The sequence below is a fragment of the Danio rerio genome, chromosome 13, assembly GCF_049306965.1.
Source record: "Danio rerio strain Tuebingen ecotype United States chromosome 13, GRCz12tu, whole genome shotgun sequence".
Classification (NCBI taxonomy): Eukaryota; Metazoa; Chordata; class Actinopteri; order Cypriniformes; family Danionidae; genus Danio; species Danio rerio.
In genome coordinates, this window is record NC_133188.1 from 27,794,760 (window position 1) to 27,813,696 (window position 18,937).

Below are 18,937 nucleotides of genomic sequence, written 5' to 3' on the forward strand. Positions count from 1 at the left end.
TAGTGCAAATTCTTTACAATATAATGTAAAATAAAATAATATATATTTATCTGAAAATATTAATTAATAAAAACAAATAGAATATGAAATAGTATGTGTGTGCTTTAATAATAACTATAATTCAATAACAAGTAACAATACTAATAGACCATTGCATACACCATTGGCTAAAATGAACGCATAAAAGGTCATTTATGTCATTGGCAGTGACTGTTTTGCAGGTTTGGGTGTGGATAGTTGTGAAAATACAAAGTTAATACGATTAAATAATTACTCGCCTCGTTCTAGCAGCTTGATTAGAACTGTAAGCGGTTGTCAGAAAGGAGGGATTTTGTTACACTACCTGGCATCCTGACTATGCCGACGTCACTGTTGACAGCCAACCAGCGCGACTTCAGCAGCGCTACCCTTGACCCTGTACACAACCATGGCGCTGCTCTGCAGATCAACAGGGTTACTTCTCAAACACAGCAAACTGCTGCCCTCTGCTTTAGCAGCGACAAGGCAATCCAGTTCAGGTAATTTAATCATGTGTAGATAAAAATTATCGCTTCGTTTTCAGGATCTGGAGTTTTGTTGTGAATGGAAACTTGCGTCATTTGTCTGCTCTGGTTTTTTGTTACGTTACTGCTGAATGTGTTTGAGAGTATTATTGAGGTAAAGTTGGTCTTACTTTCACACATTTAGACTTTCTTCTTTTATAATATAATTTCAGAAAAGTATTCAATTCTAAGTTGTGAAATAATATAAGCAGCCACTGACTATCAAAGTACACCACTGTTCACAGTCAATCAAATAGTGCTAATGTTTTGAAGTCATACTTGCATGTTAATTTAGTCAGAATATTCAAAATACTGTGGTAAACAACATATAAGGAGCTGTCACTGAACGAATGTGCGAATATGAAACCAAATGTACCTCAATGTTGAGAGTTATAAGGAACAATTAGCTTTATATGAAGAAATAAAATTAGTGTCAGAGTCAGACTCTGAACAGTTTTCACTCAGGAGCGATAATAAATTGTAACAACCAATGCAAATAGATGGAGAGTTTACTTAAAATTTGAAGAACGCTCATAATCTTTGATCAACATAAATAAAAAAGGCATTTTGCATTGTAGTAGCTTCATGTATGCTTCTGTTTCATTTGAAACACTTATTTCAAACTTAAATTTGAAATTATAGAGATATATGTATACTCTTAATGCAGGGGTCACCAACATTTTATAAACTGAGAGCTACTTCTTGGGTATCGTTTAATGTGAAGGGCTACCAGTTTGATACACACTTCCTAATAACAAATTTGCTCAATTTACTTTTAATTATATGTTATTAATAATCATGTTAATGATTTATCACAATAGTTGTCAACAATGATTGGAAACAGATAAATATCAATCAATGCAAGTGTGATTTAAAAAGAATAGCTACAAAAAGTATTAGATGCAGCTTACTGGTATGTGGTGCTATGGTAAGCTAATTTTATAACAGGCCCACGGGCAACTCATGTGATCCTCAGGGGCACCATGTTGGTGACCCCTGTCTTAATGAGATTATTAGGGATATCTCCAGAATTAAAAGCTGAGTCAGCAATGCTGAGATCATGTATTTTTTATAATCATTTATTAAAAATCATATGGAGCCAGTGTGAGTTACTTTGACCCTTACCTTCATGTCTTTTGCAGGTGTCCAGTATGAGTACATTCTGGTGGACAAAAAGGGTGAAAAGAAGAATGTTGGCTTCATCCAGCTGAACAGACCAAAGGCCCTGAATGCTCTTTGTGATGGACTCATGCTGGAGGTGGGCAAAGCGCTCGATGCATTTGAGATGGACAGTGAAGTGGGAGCAATCGTCGTCACCGGGAGTGAAAAAGCCTTTGCAGGTGTGAAACTGTAGGTGAAGGCAGTTGTGTTGTATTGAACTGATTTGAAACTGTTGTTGTGTGTTTTATCTGCTTTGATAGCTGGTGCTGACATTAAAGAGATGCAGAATCGAACCTTCCAAGAGTGTTATGGTGGAAACTTCTTGGCACATTGGAACAGGGTATCAACAGTCAAGAAGCCTGTTATTGCTGCGGTCAATGGGTTTGCGGTGGGTAAATGTTTTTAATGCATTCACCTAAAAGACTTTTAACATTAATTTACATTTAGGCATAAACATAATGTCTTCTCCAGCTTGGCGGAGGATGTGAGTTTGCTATGATGTGTGACATCATCTATGCTGGAGAGAAGGCACAGTTCGGACAGCCAGAAATCCTGCTTGGGACCATTCCTGGTACAATAAAGCATCCTTTCATGATTTTTCAGATTTACAAATGACAAAGAAATATAAATGCAATACTTACAGATCACAACATTTCATCTTTGTATTGTTCCAGGTGCTGGTGGCACTCAGAGGCTTACAAGAGCAGTTGGAAAATCCCTTGCGATGGAGATGGTTCTCACTGGAGACCGAATCTCAGCCCAGGAGGCAAAACAGTCTGGTTTGTCTTTTAAATTTACTTTTGCACTACAGCCTTTTTCTTCTTTTCTTATTTTAATATATGAACTAATGTATTCTTCTATGTAGGCCTGGTTAGTAAAATATTTCCTGTGGATCAGCTGGTTCCAGAAGCGATCAAATGTGGAGAGAAAATCGCTGGCAATTCCAAACTGGTCTCAGCCATGGCAAAGGAATCTGTTAATGCCGGTAATGCACTTTTCTAATTAAAACAGATTCATGCATCCAAATTTGACTACAAAAAATGTATATGTATAAGTTTTGACAGTTTTAATGACTTTTGTCTGCAGCATTTGAACTGACTTTAGCTGAGGGCAGTCGGTTTGAGAAAAGATTGTTCCATGCAACCTTTGCTACGGTGCGTCACTTTTCTTCCATTTATTCATTTCCTTTTTTGAGGAAGAAAAATGACTTCATACTTAAACTTGTTGTGTTCTCATTTTTAGGAGGACAGAAAGGAGGGCATGTCTGCCTTTGTTGAGAAGAGAAAGGCTGCTTTCCAGGACAAGTAAAATTCCAGTGGAAAAAAAATGTGGTGACTTTTAAACCATGAATAGTTTGGGATCAAATGCTGAAGTTAAAATACTCAAATTTGCCTTAATTTTCTCATCAAGCATTTATGGACAACAAAAACATGAAGATTTATGAAACTGGGTTGTTTAACTGTAGTACAGCGAGTTCACATTTAGCTCAGATGATCTATATACATAAACTTTTTAATCATTGTCTAGTATTATTGATGATCTGGCATTAAATATTTGTTGTTGCACTGTAAATGGAGGATTGAAATGATCATTCATGCGTTGCAATATACATTTGAACGCTATAGAAGGGCCGTTGCTGTATAGCCTTCCTATACTGTTTGTAATCACCACACAACAAAGGTTTTGCGAAATATCTCTGATTTGACTGCATGTTGATCCAGTCATTCTAACAAATGTATTAGCAGAAGACATGAGATTCGAGTTATTGCTCTTTGTACACACTAGATGGTGCTGTGGTTGTATTTACAGTCACTCGTGTAGAGAATTCAGTGAGAAAATAAAATGACTGCTATAGCAGGCTGTTCTGTAGCGGTAATTCTTGGAATGAATATCTGCTGTTGAAATAAAATACTTGTATTATCATTTAATATTATTACATTTTCTAATTTGATGTAGTGCAAATTAAAGTTTTGAAGGCAGCTAGTTTCTTTATACAGTGCATAGATTATATAAAATAATATAATACACTTGTTTCGTGCTGCATCCTGAACTTTATTAATGGTTCGCCAATAAGATAAATTAAATAAGTACATTTATCTAAGCTTGTTCTCTGGAAAGTTCTCAAAAAACCTATCATATTTTTATTAATTCTATAGCCTATTTTTGAGGACGGACTATAATTAGATTATTTGTTTATTCGCATTTTATTAATATAAGCTCTTTCTTTTTAAGATTGTTTAATAAATAGCCTTTTTTCTCGTTTTTGCATTGCATAAATAGAAATATGAAATGTCTAAACGCTCAAACTTTCTAAACTTTTTCCAAACTTTTCACAGAAACAGCAAAGTTTTCAACGTCGCTTAATTGTCACATGTCATGTTTAGAATCACCAGAGGACTTACAGCCCACTTTTACGCATTAAACACCGACCATTTTATCTGACAAAACGGCGTCCAGAAAGACCACAGCAAATGTAATTATAAGACGAGCCTATTCATCTCAGTCGCACATCAACTGAGAGCATTTTCTCACTTGAAAATCTCGGCTCCTTTTTTCTTCGCACGGCGTCTTTCCAAACACTCTCAAAAGTCCATAGCCTAATTGATTTTAATTTTCATTCAATATTCCCTCAGAGTCCAGCTTTCTTCTCAGCCCCTGGAACAAAACTTCTAAAAGAGGAGAAAAAACTTTCTCTCCACACACCGCAACAGCACAAAGGTCTCCTTAAAGACAGCAAAAGAGAGGTTCCACTTTGAAGTCTATCCCCTGCTAACGAAAGGTCAAAATAATAAATGTAGACCGAATTGAGGCGCTCAGCGCAGACAAAAGGGGCAAAACGTTACATTTTGGCAGAGGCAGCTCCTCATAGCGTGATAAACTCATTTAAAAAAGCAGAACCAAAGAGTGAACAGCATGGCTCCTCGGTAAAAGAAAAGAGCTTTGAACTGATCAGACAGTCTTGGCTCCTCCGAATGTCTTTTCTTCCATCAGTCTTCCATCTTTCACTCTACATTTCGCAGCTGCAAAGCCTCCATACACACACACACCTCTATTGGGGCAAATTTCTCTAAATTGCAACCACATCAGCAGCAGCTCCTCTTCATCAGTAGCAGCAACACGTCGAGGTGTCCTTCTTCATTTTGACGCGAATTTAAGCTCAACTAGCTTGCTAATTATTCTTTTTTATCTTTAAATAAATGTCCCAAATAGGCAAGCCTATGTATAAAAAAAAATTTCAAGTGTTGTGTTTCTGCATAATTTACCTTATACCGACAATAATTTTTAAGACATTTAAGGCATATAAAAGCCAGTTTTAAGCATCATCACCTTGTGTGATTTTATTGTCAATACAATTAAAATAGCATGCGTTAAAAAATCATCTCAGAATCGTGGTCTCAGTGATGGGATGGAGTAGCCACACGTAGGCCTATATTTTTCCACAACATGTTAGTTTTAGTTCGAGATTCGCCTAATTAGCCTGTGTGGTTTATAAGATACATTATGGTAGTCTGTGTCGCTATTGCGGAGTCGTTTGTAATGTGAAACATTAGGTATTATGAAAACACCTGTTGATATGCTACATTTAAATTTAATAGCCAAGTCCTGTTTTATTGTAGAAGTTTTAATTCATTGTTTTGTATGTCGCATAATTACATAGGCTCACCAGTTATTTAAAACGTATGCTATTTAAAATAAAATAAAATAAAATTATGCTCGGCTTTAATATCGGTCATGTTTACCTCGACGAAATTCTAATTAGCAGTTTTTACCCTGTTTATCTGTTTAAGTTATTCTGTCTCAAATTTTTAGGTATCTTGCAAAAAAGTACGTTCATAAACACATTAAAATCCTCTAAATCATTATGAAACCAAAAAAGATGTAATAACCAGTCGTATATGAACACATAAAAGTATAAAATAGGATAGGCTACAGTCTGGTACGCAAATTACGTAGTCTAAACGCAGATTGCGTTTGAAACGTAGCTTTTATTGTGTTTGGTTTAACCAATTGAAAGACATCAAACGGTCACATGATTCCTCATAAACTTGCTCGTGTGCTGTCACTGCTTTAAAATGGTTATTCTTAAAGGAATTCCCTCTGTACTTACGCCTGAATTATTGTATGTTTTGGCGCAAATGGGCCATGGAGATGAACTAGGTAAGTCGATAATGAGATCAGATCACAGCATGTCTTTTTTACGAACGTCAAGCCAAGCATTCTGAAGCTGTAGGTAACATGAACGCACGTGATGTCTGGAGAAATACAGGACAATATACTTATCTGTTTGGGTTCATACATTGTCATCGGTCTGCATAAAGTTAGATACGATGTAAAGTCGCCATGTATATAACTCCTACTTCGCCAGCAAACCGGGAAGTGATCTTACTTTGGCTGCGCTCCTCACCGCGCAACTTTGCGCTTTCATTCCGATCATCAAAATGTCACTCAAAATCTCTGTAGGCTGTCTCTCATAAAAATGTCACATTTTTATTATCGCTAAGCCAAAGCACATATCCACTCTTTCGACTCCCACTGATGTTGAAGAGCGTCGGTTTTCTGTCCGTCTACAGCTTTAAGTGGCTCTGGTTTGTCTTGAGAACAGACGAGACATCATACAACAATATTATACCTAAGAAATGAACGATTGTCTTCATCTGTCACTTTTTTTTAAGTTCTTGCAGATGCAAATTTTCCAACCTCATCTGTTTGTAAATGTGGTCCGGTGGAGATAAGAGCAGATGGTATGTCACTTCAAACGTGAAAACCAATGAAATGTATATTGTTTATTTAAAAAATAAACTGCTAAAAAGTGTTATTATAAATAAATATATCATGCTTTTATACAAATCTCATGTTTATTTATTCTGATTTAACATAATTACATTAGTTCTAGAATAATTAATAAATAAATCATAGTTTTCCAATAAGCATTAATTGCAATGTTTAACCAAACTGTTTTAAGGTGTGCGTATACCAGAACTTCTGAAGGCAATCCTGAAGCTTTTTCCTCTTGATACTTATGATGAGTCGGTGAGTGCTGACATGTGGCATTTTTTGAAAGTTAAACTCAGTTTGCTCATGTTTGTAACTTTACATAATTGTAGGTTTTGTCTGAATTGTTAGGCAGCTGTCATGGACCTTGTGCCTAGTGACTTATTAAAGGGGCTGAAAGTGCCGATATGGGACCAGTACTCAGAGCTCCTAAAACAAGCAGGATCAGATGTAAGCAGTTACATACAAATAAAGTCATAACTCATATGATGAGGACTATTCATTGCTACTAAAATGTTGTGTATTCAGTATAGGTATAGTAGAAATTAACTTTTTTTTTTCCTTCTCAGGGTAACATGAAGCCTGTTGAGCGGTTTGCATTTTATGAGCGTGCAAAGAAAGCATTTGCTGTAGTTGCAACTGGGTGAGCATTTAACTATTATTTATAAGTGGTCTGTTTATTTCAGATAATAATAATAATAATTAATTGTATTTAAATCTCCCTGTTAGGGAGACTGCACTGTATGGAAATCTCATCATCAAGAAAGGTGTCATTCCTCCTGAAGAACAATGCTAAAAGAAGAGAGCTCTTTGTCAGTGCTAAAGTTAGTAGACCGATAGATATTGCACATACATTAAAAAGGATTGCATATAATTGTATAAAAATGTAAGTTATTAATTTTATTTTTTGATTTTGATGACAAACATTTTTCTTTCTGTTGATAATCTCTGTAGGTCTCTGGAAATCAGGCAATTCATTTAATAAAACAAATTTAAAAATAACATTTATTTTAGTTTAGCTTTGCAGGTGTAGCTCGATCCACAGCTGATCACATTTCATTTTGTGAGTTAACAATTAAGCTTTGTGAATAGCTTATTTCTAAAACAATGAAAATGTCATACTTTTGCCCTCTTATAAAATACATTCAGTCATTGTATTATATATTTTCAAAATAAAAGATTCCTACATTTGTTTAAAACATTCAGTACTAAACAATAAGTTAATAAGGCTTATTAATTATTGTTTTGATGAGTTCAAGACATGCTAAACATTTTGACATGCTAAAAAACATTTTCAATTAAATAAATGTATTAATTGGAATTAAAAGGATATGATCCATAATTGTAGTCCCTTAGACATGACATAATTTAATCATTGCTTATGATAAACATCATCCAGGTCTACCTCTGGTTCTGTGTGAACCCTTTTGGGGCGTATGGGCAAGAAATAAATCGGCTGAGCCTCTTGGTCAGACGGTTGTCCTCTGACTTTGGCGTGGTACAGGTCATCTTTGTCCTCTTCAGGGCTTGAGTAAATGGGTCTGACATTATTACCTCCAATTACATCCTTCTCTCTTCTGATTGGCTCCTTGGCTACATTAAACCTGCCATGGTACAGATCATCTCTGTCTTCTTCTGGCTTGTCATACTTCAGTACCCGGTCATATCCTTGTGGCTGAACATAGATTTCAGGGTCAACTGGATGTTTCATGTCAAAGGGGTGGTAGAGAGCGTCTTTATCCTCTTCAGGTCGGTTGTATTTCTGCAGGATTTCGTCTTTTGCAGCTTTCCAAACCATCATGTCAGGATCGATGTCAAAATCTGTAATATCCATGTCCTCCTTTGGCTCCACCTCCTTCATTCCTAGGAACATCTTCTCATCAAAACTGCTTTGGAAAAAAAAGATGGTCCTGATTCAATTATTTGTGAGATTATTTATTTATTTATTTATTTATAGTTTTTTACATAGACAAGTACTTACACTATAGTGTCCTGAACTGCATTGTCAGCCTTGAACACTCTTTCCTATAAAAGTAACAAGCCAAACGATAACCTTTAGATATTTTTTTATAACATATACACAGATCAGTGATCAAAGATAGATTCTGAATACGTCAAAATGAAAGCTAACTTGTTTACATCTTTTTCTTCATGCTCAGAAACGCAAGAAGGGTCATGGCAGACCTTGTAAAAACAGCTGTAATTAAAAGTGACTATAGCCATTGTTTATTTTTTTCTTTTTGTAACGTAAGACAGTCCAAATATTTTTCTGTAAATTAAGAGTGTCCATATTAGAAGTTAAACATACCCTGGGTCTGTATGGTTTGGCTGAAGTGCTGAACAGCAGCACTGATAGGCAGATTACAACAGAAAACCTTTAATGTGGGAAAAAAAAAAACACACAAATGTTCGTGGTCATATCTTTGCACACTGAAAAATATTTTTTAAAAAGATAGAAGAAACTTACAGAGAGACATAACAAGCTAAAGCTCACCTGATCATGGTGGTTCCTTCCACAGTGACTGTCACAGTGAAATAAGGAAGCAGTTTTAAATGCAAATATGATTACTAGCATACTTACCTGTGATAAATGGAGATCAAAGTTCAGCAACAAACTGACTTTGGACCTGCAGGTGCTGTGTTTTTATTTTTTCCTACCATGTGTCTCGGTGTAATCATTTATATGATGATGATGATGATAATAAAGTGTTAATTTCTTTAGAAGTTAACATCAAATTGAAATAAGCATACGTCACAATTTATCACCCAATCATTGAAATGTATTTTAAATAAAACTGACATGTTTAGCTTTTGATGCGGAATTGATATTATGCTATCTATATTATGGGGAACGAAATTATTGACACTCAACGTAAAGAGTCTAAAGTTCACAGCTGAAAACAAATAATCAATTTATTTATCAGACCTACGTTATCTACAATAATTACAATAAACGCAATGATACACGTGTGACTACAGGCAGAAGAAAATCGGAGACTATTCAACAATTATAGTTGCATTTACGTAACGAATTAAAATTTGAAAACGTAGGCTATTTTGACTTTATATAAGTTGATGTTAGTTATACTAAAATGGACTAAAAATGAACAACACTTGAAAATTTATGAACAATCAGTTCAACATTTGCTAATGCGTTAATAAAAAATCCAAAGTTTTAATGATCAGTTGTAATAACCAGTTAATTTAAAAAGTACCGTTGATATTCAGCAGAGAACTCCTAATGTTTTGGGTTAAGGATGTTTAAGGCAGGCGTCCGACAACTAGACGCGGGGAAATGCAGGAAGGGTCAGGTTTGGGTTGAGGATTAAGGATTAAAGGTTAGTTAGACTTCGGGATTCTGCCTGGGCTCCAACCACCCAAGTGGTGCTCTTTTCCCAAGCATCAAATAAAAACACAAGCGTGCAGTCACGGGGTTACAAACACGCCGCACATCCACAACGCGGAGCTCGAGAAATCATATCTGTCAAGATTCACGTGACGTGAAAACGATATGCTGTCTGTAATATTTCATAATGTTTTAAAAGTAGCAAGCCAAGCACAAGCTTTTAATGTAGATGAACTCTTTTGAAATGTTTGTGGCTTGATATTGGTAGGCTAATTATTAACAAAACTGAATTCTAGTGTGGATGTGGTGAACTCCTTAACAGATTCTTATGGCTAGGTTCAACAACTTAATTTGTGTAATTAAATGGTGTGAAGAAGTTAAAAGTATTCACAGGAATTTTTTTTTTTTTGGAAAATGTTTACAGACTAGCCCTATAGGGTTTGCACTGGATCAAAGCAGCTTCTAACTCTGATTATATTCATTTATTAAAATAACTAACGTCAACACTTTACTCTGAAATGCTTCAACACCGATAATTTAACTCTAATGAATTTGCTGTGTATTCAATTATGTCAAAGTATTATACCAGCATTTAAATGTATCTTTTGATACAACTCTCTTATAGTGTTATTTATTTTGTGGATAAGCTACATGTTTACATTATTCTTTAATACATATAATTACAGCTGTAATTAATTTCTGTAAATATCAAATTTAAAGCCCTGACCAAAATACTTATTAAACGTTGCATCTTGCATGGTCCCAGGGCCCACTAGGGGGCCTTAAAAACTCCTAATGGGGTTGCAAAATAAAATAAAAAAGATATAAAACAATAAGATAAAGCAAACTAAAGTTGTGTTGCTTATTAAATTCTTTTTTGTTGTAATTTAAAAGCCAGGCTTCTTGCACAATATGAGGCAATAATGATTTCAAAGAAGAAAAGTGTATTAAAATTAATTAAAATGTTATTTTTATAATAAGTATTAATCATTTTTCTAACTCAATGTTTACACTTTGTCGTAATTCACATAGTTAATTTAAATTACAGCAATTTTTAATAAGAATTCTTCATCTTCTTCTTAATATTATTATTATTAATATCATTATTATTGTTATTATTATTATTATTATCATTGTTGTTATTTCACAGTTATGTAAGGATTTAACATAATAATAATAATAATAATAATAATAATGAAATAGTAGTTTAATTTCCTTAAATGGAGAATAGAGAAAAATAGGAGAGAGAATCCAACCTAGTTATCTCAGAGGAAAATTGGTTAAATATCTACTAAGTACAGGCCACATCTTCCAGTACTGGTACTATATGTAGCGAGATTTTTGCTGGAGAAATCTGACCAGATAACCCAATCAAGTTAACATGCATGCATGTTTTACCCAGTGTAAACTGATCATTATATGTATTTGTTAATGTGGAATTTGTGACCAGTCAACTGTTCATTTAATTTCCTATGAGTTATAATTTTTTTTACATATGATTTATTGTTTGTATTTGTATTTTTTCCCTTTTTCTTCCTTAAAATATAATAATATTTTATATAATAATAATAATAATGAAAAAGATATTTGTTAGGAAATTCACTTGTTTAAAAAAGTTTATGTAAGCATTTAGTTATTAAAAACTATTAAATGACCACATTTACTTATTAATCTTGAATGAAATACTTTTTAAAAATATATCACTCCTAGTTAGAAAATGAGCAACTTTGTCAGTTTATCAGAATGAAATAAAAATATAAGTCTAATATAAATTTGGGGAGAGACTTCAAAAAGGTTGCTTTGAATCTCTAACTACTAAATCATTCCCTAACATGAACAAAAAATCTAAAAACCTTAAAAAATGTACTTTAACAATTAATCATTTAAAAAAATTTCTGATGCAAGTTTAGTTAAACTTAAAAATGTTTTGTATTGCTGCAGTGGTGTATGAATAATGAATAATTTTTGATGCAAGTACAGTTAAACACAAACCTGTAATTGTGTAGTGGTGAGGACAAACAACTGCAATTAATCAATTGCAACTATAGTGCATCAAAAGGCCTGCAAGACATTGATCTGTGTTGATTCACGTTGTAAAAATGGCTGCGTGACAGGCCTCACAGCATCATGTTTGTTCAGAAAGCCCCTATTGTAAACCCAATTGCTATCCCATAGTGACTAACGGCACCCGTGCAGACGTTCTCATCTCCCACAAAACTGAGTCAAGGAGGAAAAAAAAGAAGTGTGTGCAGTGGCGAACGGCGTCTGACTGTGCGGCGTGAGACTGAAGGAAGACGAGCTCTCTGTGATCTTAATGCCAAGTACTTGGCCTCATTACTGGGCTTATTGCAGGATCAAGAGAGAGATGATGTTTACTCACGGCTCGAGTCACAGTCTTGCTTTCACCTGGAAAAGGCTGTTGCTAAAAGCTTTGGGCACAGGAAATGTGTGGCACCTGAGTTCCTCGCATGCAGAGTTTATTCCAGTCAGTGCATCAGCAAAAGCCTCGCAGGCAGAAAACATTCTCCTTTTCTCACCGCCGTGACTGTGTGCTTACCTGTAATTAGACAGATTGTGATTTTAATACAGCCGAAGCACTGTTGGGCCCCTTACTGTGCTTTGATGCTTGTCGTTTAGCTGCTATAAGATTTAAGTGGTTAAAACAGGGAATGATCAAACCTTGCGTGGTTAATGAATGCAAATTATGGAGTTGCACAGGCCTGGTGATGTCTTGTTGGGATGTTGTTTGGTTGTTGTTTTAAATGCATGAAGAATGTATATGTGCTCTGCTCACAAACCGTGACTAAGGAGAACATGTTTGCTTATTTAAAAAGTTTATGAAGTAGATTTATTCTGTACAAACCACAGGAAATGGAGGAGGAGAAAAATGTAAGGGCAACTTAGAAGAACCTGAGAAACTGAAATGAACTTAATGTCTTTTATTTGTTAATTGTTTGTTTGTTTGGAGAGAATTTACATAAAAAATGGTCAGCATGTGAAACAAAATAGAGAAAATCATATTGCTCTTGATATGCATTAACAGGGGTGGATTTAACCAATAAGTGAGGTAAGCGGTTGCTTAGGGCCCCAGGAAGTCTGGGGCCCCCAATAAATATCTAAAAGTATAAAATACACCTATAAACTATATATAACATCATTTACTATCGTATTTTGTATGGTATGAGTTACAGATATTTTGAAATACAGTTTTAACAATTAAATATGATTTAATATTCAGTCGAATATAATATTATTATAATAATGTAATATGTAATCATAAAAAATATTACAAAATAAAATGTCCATTATGAAGCAATTCAAATAATTTATTTATATATATATATATATATATATATATATATATATATATATATATATATATATATATATATATATATATATATAATATTATTTTTAGTTGTAGTTCATTTTAAGAAAACAAATCATTTAAAATGTAGAGATTGCATTAATTTAAAATGTCAAAAAGAAGATTAAGTGATATAAAAAAAAGACAGAAATAAAAATGAAATAAAAGTAGGGTGCATTTCAGTACTTGGGCCCTATGGCTGTAATTGCTTAGGGCCCCAAAATCACAAAATCTGCCCCTGTGCATTAAGGATTGAACATTTATCTAAAATCAAATGTTATTAGTTGGTGAAGGTCTTATTTGTCAGATTTGTTTTGTCAATTTAATTTTAAAAATAGGATTATCTGTTAAGAGAAAATTTGCAGCCAAAATATTCAGTGGACATGAGGAAATAATGTTTAACGTTGATCTATAAGTATCTTTGTGGATATATAAAAAAACCTGAAATGTATGATGCATAAAAATCATAAAAAGCACAGTTGTTATGGTAAAATGAGAGGACAATATAAAAGTAAAGTGTCTTTTCATTTTAGGAAAATAATGGGATATACGCATATAGTGTTTGTCAGCCAATGATGAACCTCGGATGAAAGGTGTATGTAACTATTTTTAAATATTTCCTGAGGTTGCTTTTACAGCATCAATGTTGTAATGTACTGTAATTCAAATATAATCAGTTAAAAAGACTTAAGCATCTATTTGGTTGTTAAAGCGTAAAAAGAGACAAAAAAAAACAACAGTTTAAACACAGGTACTGCATTAGCTAGGCTAGCGCAAAAACTCCATTGAAAATTAAATTAAAAATAAAATTATTTTCCTTATGTTAAAGACATGGCGCAGAAAAATCTAATTTAATGCAGTGCTTCTTGTTTAGTCTGTTACCTACTTTATATTGTATGCCAGCCAATCAGTGAAGATTGCTGATTTTTAATGAAATCTGATTTTGTTTGGGATGACAATTATCCGGAAGCTCTGGGGTTGGCTGACTGAAATTAAAAGTATGTGTGCATATACCCCATTAAAAAATTCCAGTCAGAACACAAAGAAACATGCCACATACTATAACACGTTTACCTCTACAATTAACTTTATGGATTTGAGTTTTAAGTGACTTAGCATACAATTCTTAAAAGTTGTTGTTCTTCATAGTTAAAGTCTACAACAATATAAAATGTATTAATCATTCTGAATCAGTAGTTCATAAAATGGTATTTCTATTCTTTTTAGCTTTCATCACTTCTTGTGTGATATTTTCAAGCAGTTTAAATGTTTTTAAGTGCATTTGATGTGGTTGTTTTCTTAAGGCTATGAGGGTTATTATTTCAAGATTATGAGGGTTAGCGGATATCTTAATGACACTTAAAAGAAAACAGTATATCCGTAGAGTTATTACACTAAATCTGTTTATCAGAAAAATATTATTTTAGCACGTGACCATTTGAAAGAATAAAAATGGGGGTATTTAGTCTCTTTTTAGACAAATGTGTTGCATTTAGTTATAATATGTATTAAGTATTTAAAATATTCATTTTAAATTGTAATTGATTCTCTCAGATACCAAGTATGTGATGAAACTATTTTAATATTGGAGCTCATTCATTATAGTAGTCTGCTAATCATGCTGTCATTTCTAAACTGAAAACTAAAATAAAACACAGCATTTCTTACTCTTATGGTCCTCAGCAGCTTATAAACCACTCCTGACTCAATATTTTTCTCAATTTATTTCCATTCCGATTCCTTTAACTCCTAGACTATGTGTATTGAATATGTATGAAGACAGTTGTGCTTTGTCTACTAAAGAAAGAAAATTTGGTTGGTTTATGGGTCACACTTTACAATAAGGTTCATTAGTTAATGTTAATTAATGCATTTACTAACATGAACAAACAATGAACAACACATCTACTACTGTATTTGTTCATGTTAGTTAACGTTAGTTAATGAAAATACAGTAGTTCATTGTTAGTTCATGTTAACTCATGGTGCATTAACTAATGTTAACAACCATGGACTTGGATGTTAATAATGCATTAGTAAATGTTCAATTATGCTTAATAAATGCTGTACAAGTGTTGTTCATGATTAGTTCATGTTAGTAAATGCATTAACTAATGAACCTTATTGTAAAGCGAAAAACATATTAATTGCCCCTCCATTGGACTTAGGTTGTAAAACCTTACAATGTTTGGCTATTGAAAAGCTCACATATATAAGGAAAAATCCTCTGAATTTTGTGATCTGGCAGATGCCTTTGAACTTTGTGAAAAATTTAGATATTGAAGCAGCTTTGGAAGTCTGAAGTTGTGGAATGTGAATTGGTGTTTGATGAGATTTTTTACTTATTTATTTATTTTATTATTAATATTTTTAATAATAATTGTTATTTAATTTGTATTTTTCCCTAAACCTGTCTGGGGTACGTTTTGGCTATTGGGGTTTGATTTATTGTAAAACCTTGGGGAAAAAAACTTAATAAAGACATGTTGTACACATAAACTCCACTCCTGTCAATGTGTGTATAATCTGTCCTGCATTGTTCTTCAAACTATTTGGTTGGATATAAACAAATAAATTACAAATTGAAAACAACTACAAATGATTGTCTATTTACTTTTATCTAATGCTAAAACCTTCTTTGTTTAGCCTTCTGTTCTTGCACACTAGCAGTGCACTATAAGTATCTTTAAATAAAATGAACTCAAGAATAATAACACTGTTCAAAAAAGGCATCAACAGTCATTTCTGGTCCTGTCAGAAATGTGTTACACGCGGCTGATGAACAGCCACACCCAACCAAGCTGGATTTAATTAAATTGACACTGCTGTGCCTTTACTCTCCATCAGGCGCACAGTTGCTGAGTGACGGACTGTAGGAGCTAATGGCCCTCGGCATGGAACTAAATTAAGTGCTACAAAGTATTTATTGGGGCCAGTTATGTGGACCTCGCGCTTGATCAAGCACCTTTTCTTGTTGCCAAGGTAATCAGGCTTTGTATATAGAACAATTTCGAGAAAGAAAAGCTCTTGAGTGCTTTTATAAAGAACAAAGAAAAAAAAACAAGTAAACAAAAAATCTGCACCATCGAGCAAGGAAATATGAATGAGCTTTATACACTGTAAAACATGCAGGGTTCCACACAATCGATTTGTGTAGGGACAACATGAAGGAATGAATTTAACTCATTTGTTTTTATTAATTTAAGTGGACTGAACATAAAACAATTATGTTGTCCCTAAGAAAACGAAGAATAGTGTTGTTTTAGCTCTTTTAAAATAAGCAAATTGAGCAACCAGCAAACATAGTTGTATGAGTCCAAAATCAAACAAAAAGTGCTCTAGGGATATTTAATGTGTTGGTGCGCTTTAAATAAGGGATTCATAAAGATAAACAACAAAATCAAAAGTCCAAGGCACTCAAGTGAAAAAAAAAGCCTTTATTAACATGGCTATTCTTAAAAAAAGATTTTGTTGTTTAAAGTTTTTAAGTGTATAACTATTAAGGCCATTAAAAATTTTTTTATTAATATTTGAGCTACAGTGATACACTGAAACAAATGATGTCTGCAAAATTGTTGCAAACAATTTATATGTGTTGAATTCAAACAAACAAATTAAATTGAGTAATGTTCAACTTAATTTGTTATTTAAATCCAATGCAAATACATGGTTTACAACTACTTAACTTAAGAAAATTTGTAAATCTAAGGAATCATCTCTGAATAATTTATTTTCAGTAGGCATGTTATGACAACCTTGGATAAAAACTTACGGTATGGTATTGTGATTACTGCTTTAAAATAAGTTATATAAAAAAGTACGTTTATCCCATTGAACACAGTACATTTTAATTTAGGAAACATGTAAAATATTTTGGAACAGCAGATCAGGCTAAATAATTCCAATAAATCACTGACTTCTGCTGTCTTCATTCTTCATTAGTTTCAAACACAGATTTCTTTACAATATGTGTGTGTGTGTGTGTGTGTGTGTGTGTGTGTGTGTGTGTGTGTGTGTGCGTGTGTGTGTGCTTGTATGTGTGTAAAAAATGTACATATACCTTATGAACATAGCAGATTATTTTAGCGGTTTAAAAATGTGACTTTTCCAAACCACGGTAAACCTTGAAAATGGTTGTCATCCCATGTGAATGGCATACTCTAAAAAAGCTAGAGGTCTTTAGAGGTTATTGACATAGCATTTCTGTTTAGAACTGTTCGAAATGTCATGATGAACCTTTTATTTGCTCTATTGTTTATTAACTTTTCAAATCTGTACTTGTCAAAGTACCTCATTATTCATTTTTTATAGCTCAGTCATCCAAGCACACCCTGCCAACACTGTCAACAAGTCCTTTTATATTGTTATATATACATTTTAAATCTCAATCATGTCTTTTTAAATTATGTTTTTACCTTAATAGAACATAAGATGACCAGCTGTTAATTTGGGGATGCATAACTCATTCCACTTCTCCACGGGGTAAGTAACAGATATATTGAAGTTATGATTATGCATAAACACACAGTCACCAAAGATATGAATGCTATTCCATGACTTTTTAGCTCTTTATCTTTTAGGGTGACATTTTGTCCACTTTTGGCATTGATAATCCCGGCTGTTTGTACACAAACAAATGAAAGAGACTACTGTGACTGTATATGCCTATATTGTGTTTTATTACAGATGCTGTCGTATCCTACTGTACAATCTTATGGGAAAATGTCACTCAGTAACACCATAATAAACGCACCTAAAGGCATCGCAGAGAATGGAGAAGATATTTTACTGGAACTTTGTCTTCATACATTTTGTTTTACCTTTTATGCATTTATTTTGTTAATTTTTGACTAATTTATTAATTTATTCAGCTTTAACTGCTATTTGAGCACTGTGTTTTTGCTACAAGTTCACATAAAAACTAAAAGTGGCAAAGCCTATGCTGTTGTAGGGGATTTTCATGTGTTTATGTGCTTGTTAGGTCTAAAGCCAAGATTTAAGACAAATAAATAAACAAACAATAAAAAAATAAATAAACAACAAATAACATCAATAATACTAATTTTAATCTAGATTTGTTTGCCAAATACCGGGGCAGCTTCATTTCTTAACAGGACATAATGCTTAGATAGAACCTGTCTGTGTTTTCTTATTTAATTTTATTTAATGGTTTATTTGTGGCACTACGGGTGGAGGTTTAAACACAATAAAGATAATGTTTAAAAATTCCAATTCTAATTAATTAAAGGATGATGTTAACTGAAAATGAACGTATTAAACTAATTCATATTAAAAAAAATTTAAAAACTATATGGTCCTATAGCTTTGTTCTTTCTTTAATTATTTTGTTCTTTATTTAACCTTATATTTAAGAAGGGCTCTGCTTGTTACAAGCCTAAAAGCTAATTTGATACTCTTTAGAAATATGAACATTATAAACAAATTGCTAATGTTGGACATTTTTTTGTAACATTTTAACAGTACAAAAAGATATATATATATATATATATATATATATATATATATATATATATATATATATATATATATATATATATATATATATATATATATATATATATACATACATATATACATACACATGCCAGGGGGTAAGCATAAATCAAATAAAAAATATACATATGTAAAAATCAAATAAATACATTGTAGAGTTCACAAAGTTTTAACGTGCGAAGGGCTTTCTTATTTAGAGAGTCTCTGATACTACTAATATATAAGCATAATTCC

General features: G+C 33.0%; 3 protein-coding genes across 7 annotated transcripts; 2 read left to right on the forward strand and 1 right to left on the reverse strand.

Moving 5' to 3' along the window:
- Positions 1 to 419: 419 nt before the first annotated feature.
- Positions 420 to 3,631, forward strand: echs1 (enoyl CoA hydratase, short chain, 1, mitochondrial). Of its 2 annotated transcripts, none has more exons than XM_073919409.1 (8): positions 420 to 1,211; positions 1,552 to 1,882; positions 1,964 to 2,091; positions 2,175 to 2,274; positions 2,378 to 2,482; positions 2,569 to 2,688; positions 2,790 to 2,857; positions 2,946 to 3,631. In XM_073919409.1, the coding sequence occupies exons 2-8, from the start codon at positions 1,672 to 1,674 to the stop codon at positions 3,009 to 3,011; spliced, it is 798 nt and encodes a 265-aa protein (XP_073775510.1). In that variant the 5' UTR covers positions 420 to 1,211; positions 1,552 to 1,671; the 3' UTR covers positions 3,012 to 3,631. The 2 variants fall into 2 exon arrangements, with proteins under 2 accessions (XP_073775510.1, NP_001004529.1); NM_001004529.2 differs by having other exon boundaries at positions 428 to 518; positions 1,685 to 1,882; positions 2,946 to 3,556.
- A 2,089-nt stretch (positions 3,632 to 5,720) lies between these two features.
- On the forward strand, positions 5,721 to 18,508 carry fuom (fucose mutarotase). 3 transcript variants are annotated; one of them, XR_012388539.1, is made up of 9 exons: positions 5,732 to 5,861; positions 6,377 to 6,445; positions 6,667 to 6,734; positions 6,828 to 6,926; positions 7,046 to 7,119; positions 7,206 to 7,300; positions 16,037 to 16,171; positions 17,613 to 17,671; positions 17,876 to 18,488. XR_012388539.1 is itself a non-coding variant. In NM_001004530.1 (6 exon segments), coding segments are annotated over 6 exon segments (462 nt in total). In that variant the 5' UTR covers positions 5,721 to 5,776; the 3' UTR covers positions 7,273 to 7,797.
- Positions 7,454 to 9,027, reverse strand: si:ch211-217g15.3. Of its 2 annotated transcripts, none has more exons than XM_009307389.4 (4): positions 8,971 to 9,000; positions 8,785 to 8,851; positions 8,458 to 8,501; positions 7,454 to 8,365 (listed from the first exon to the last, which is right to left on the reverse strand). In XM_009307389.4, exons 1-4 carry the CDS (start codon positions 8,976 to 8,978, stop codon positions 7,849 to 7,851), a joined length of 636 nt encoding a protein of 211 aa, XP_009305664.1. In that variant the 5' UTR covers positions 8,979 to 9,000; the 3' UTR covers positions 7,454 to 7,848. The 2 variants fall into 2 exon arrangements, with proteins under 2 accessions (XP_009305664.1, NP_001314692.1); NM_001327763.1 differs by having other exon boundaries at positions 7,464 to 8,362; positions 8,971 to 9,027.
- Positions 18,509 to 18,937: the final 429 nt, after the last annotated feature.

Excerpts from the sequence above, each read along its gene's own strand:
- si:ch211-217g15.3 (XM_009307389.4), bottom strand. Across the intron at positions 8,502-8,784 it reads CCAAACCATACAGACCCAGG|GAAAGAGTGTTCAAGGCTGA; the intron begins GTATGTTTAACT and ends TTACTTTTATAG. Across the intron at positions 8,366-8,457 it reads GCAGTTCAGGACACTATAGT|CAGTTTTGATGAGAAGATGT; the intron begins GTAAGTACTTGT and ends TTTTTTCCAAAG.
- echs1 (NM_001004529.2), top strand. The coding sequence starts at position 428 with ATGGCGCTGCTCTGCAGATCAACAGGGTTACTTCTCAAACACAGCAAA. Across the intron at positions 2,483-2,568 it reads CCAGGAGGCAAAACAGTCTG|GCCTGGTTAGTAAAATATTT; the intron begins GTTTGTCTTTTA and ends TCTTCTATGTAG. Across the intron at positions 2,689-2,789 it reads AAAGGAATCTGTTAATGCCG|CATTTGAACTGACTTTAGCT; the intron begins GTAATGCACTTT and ends TTTTGTCTGCAG.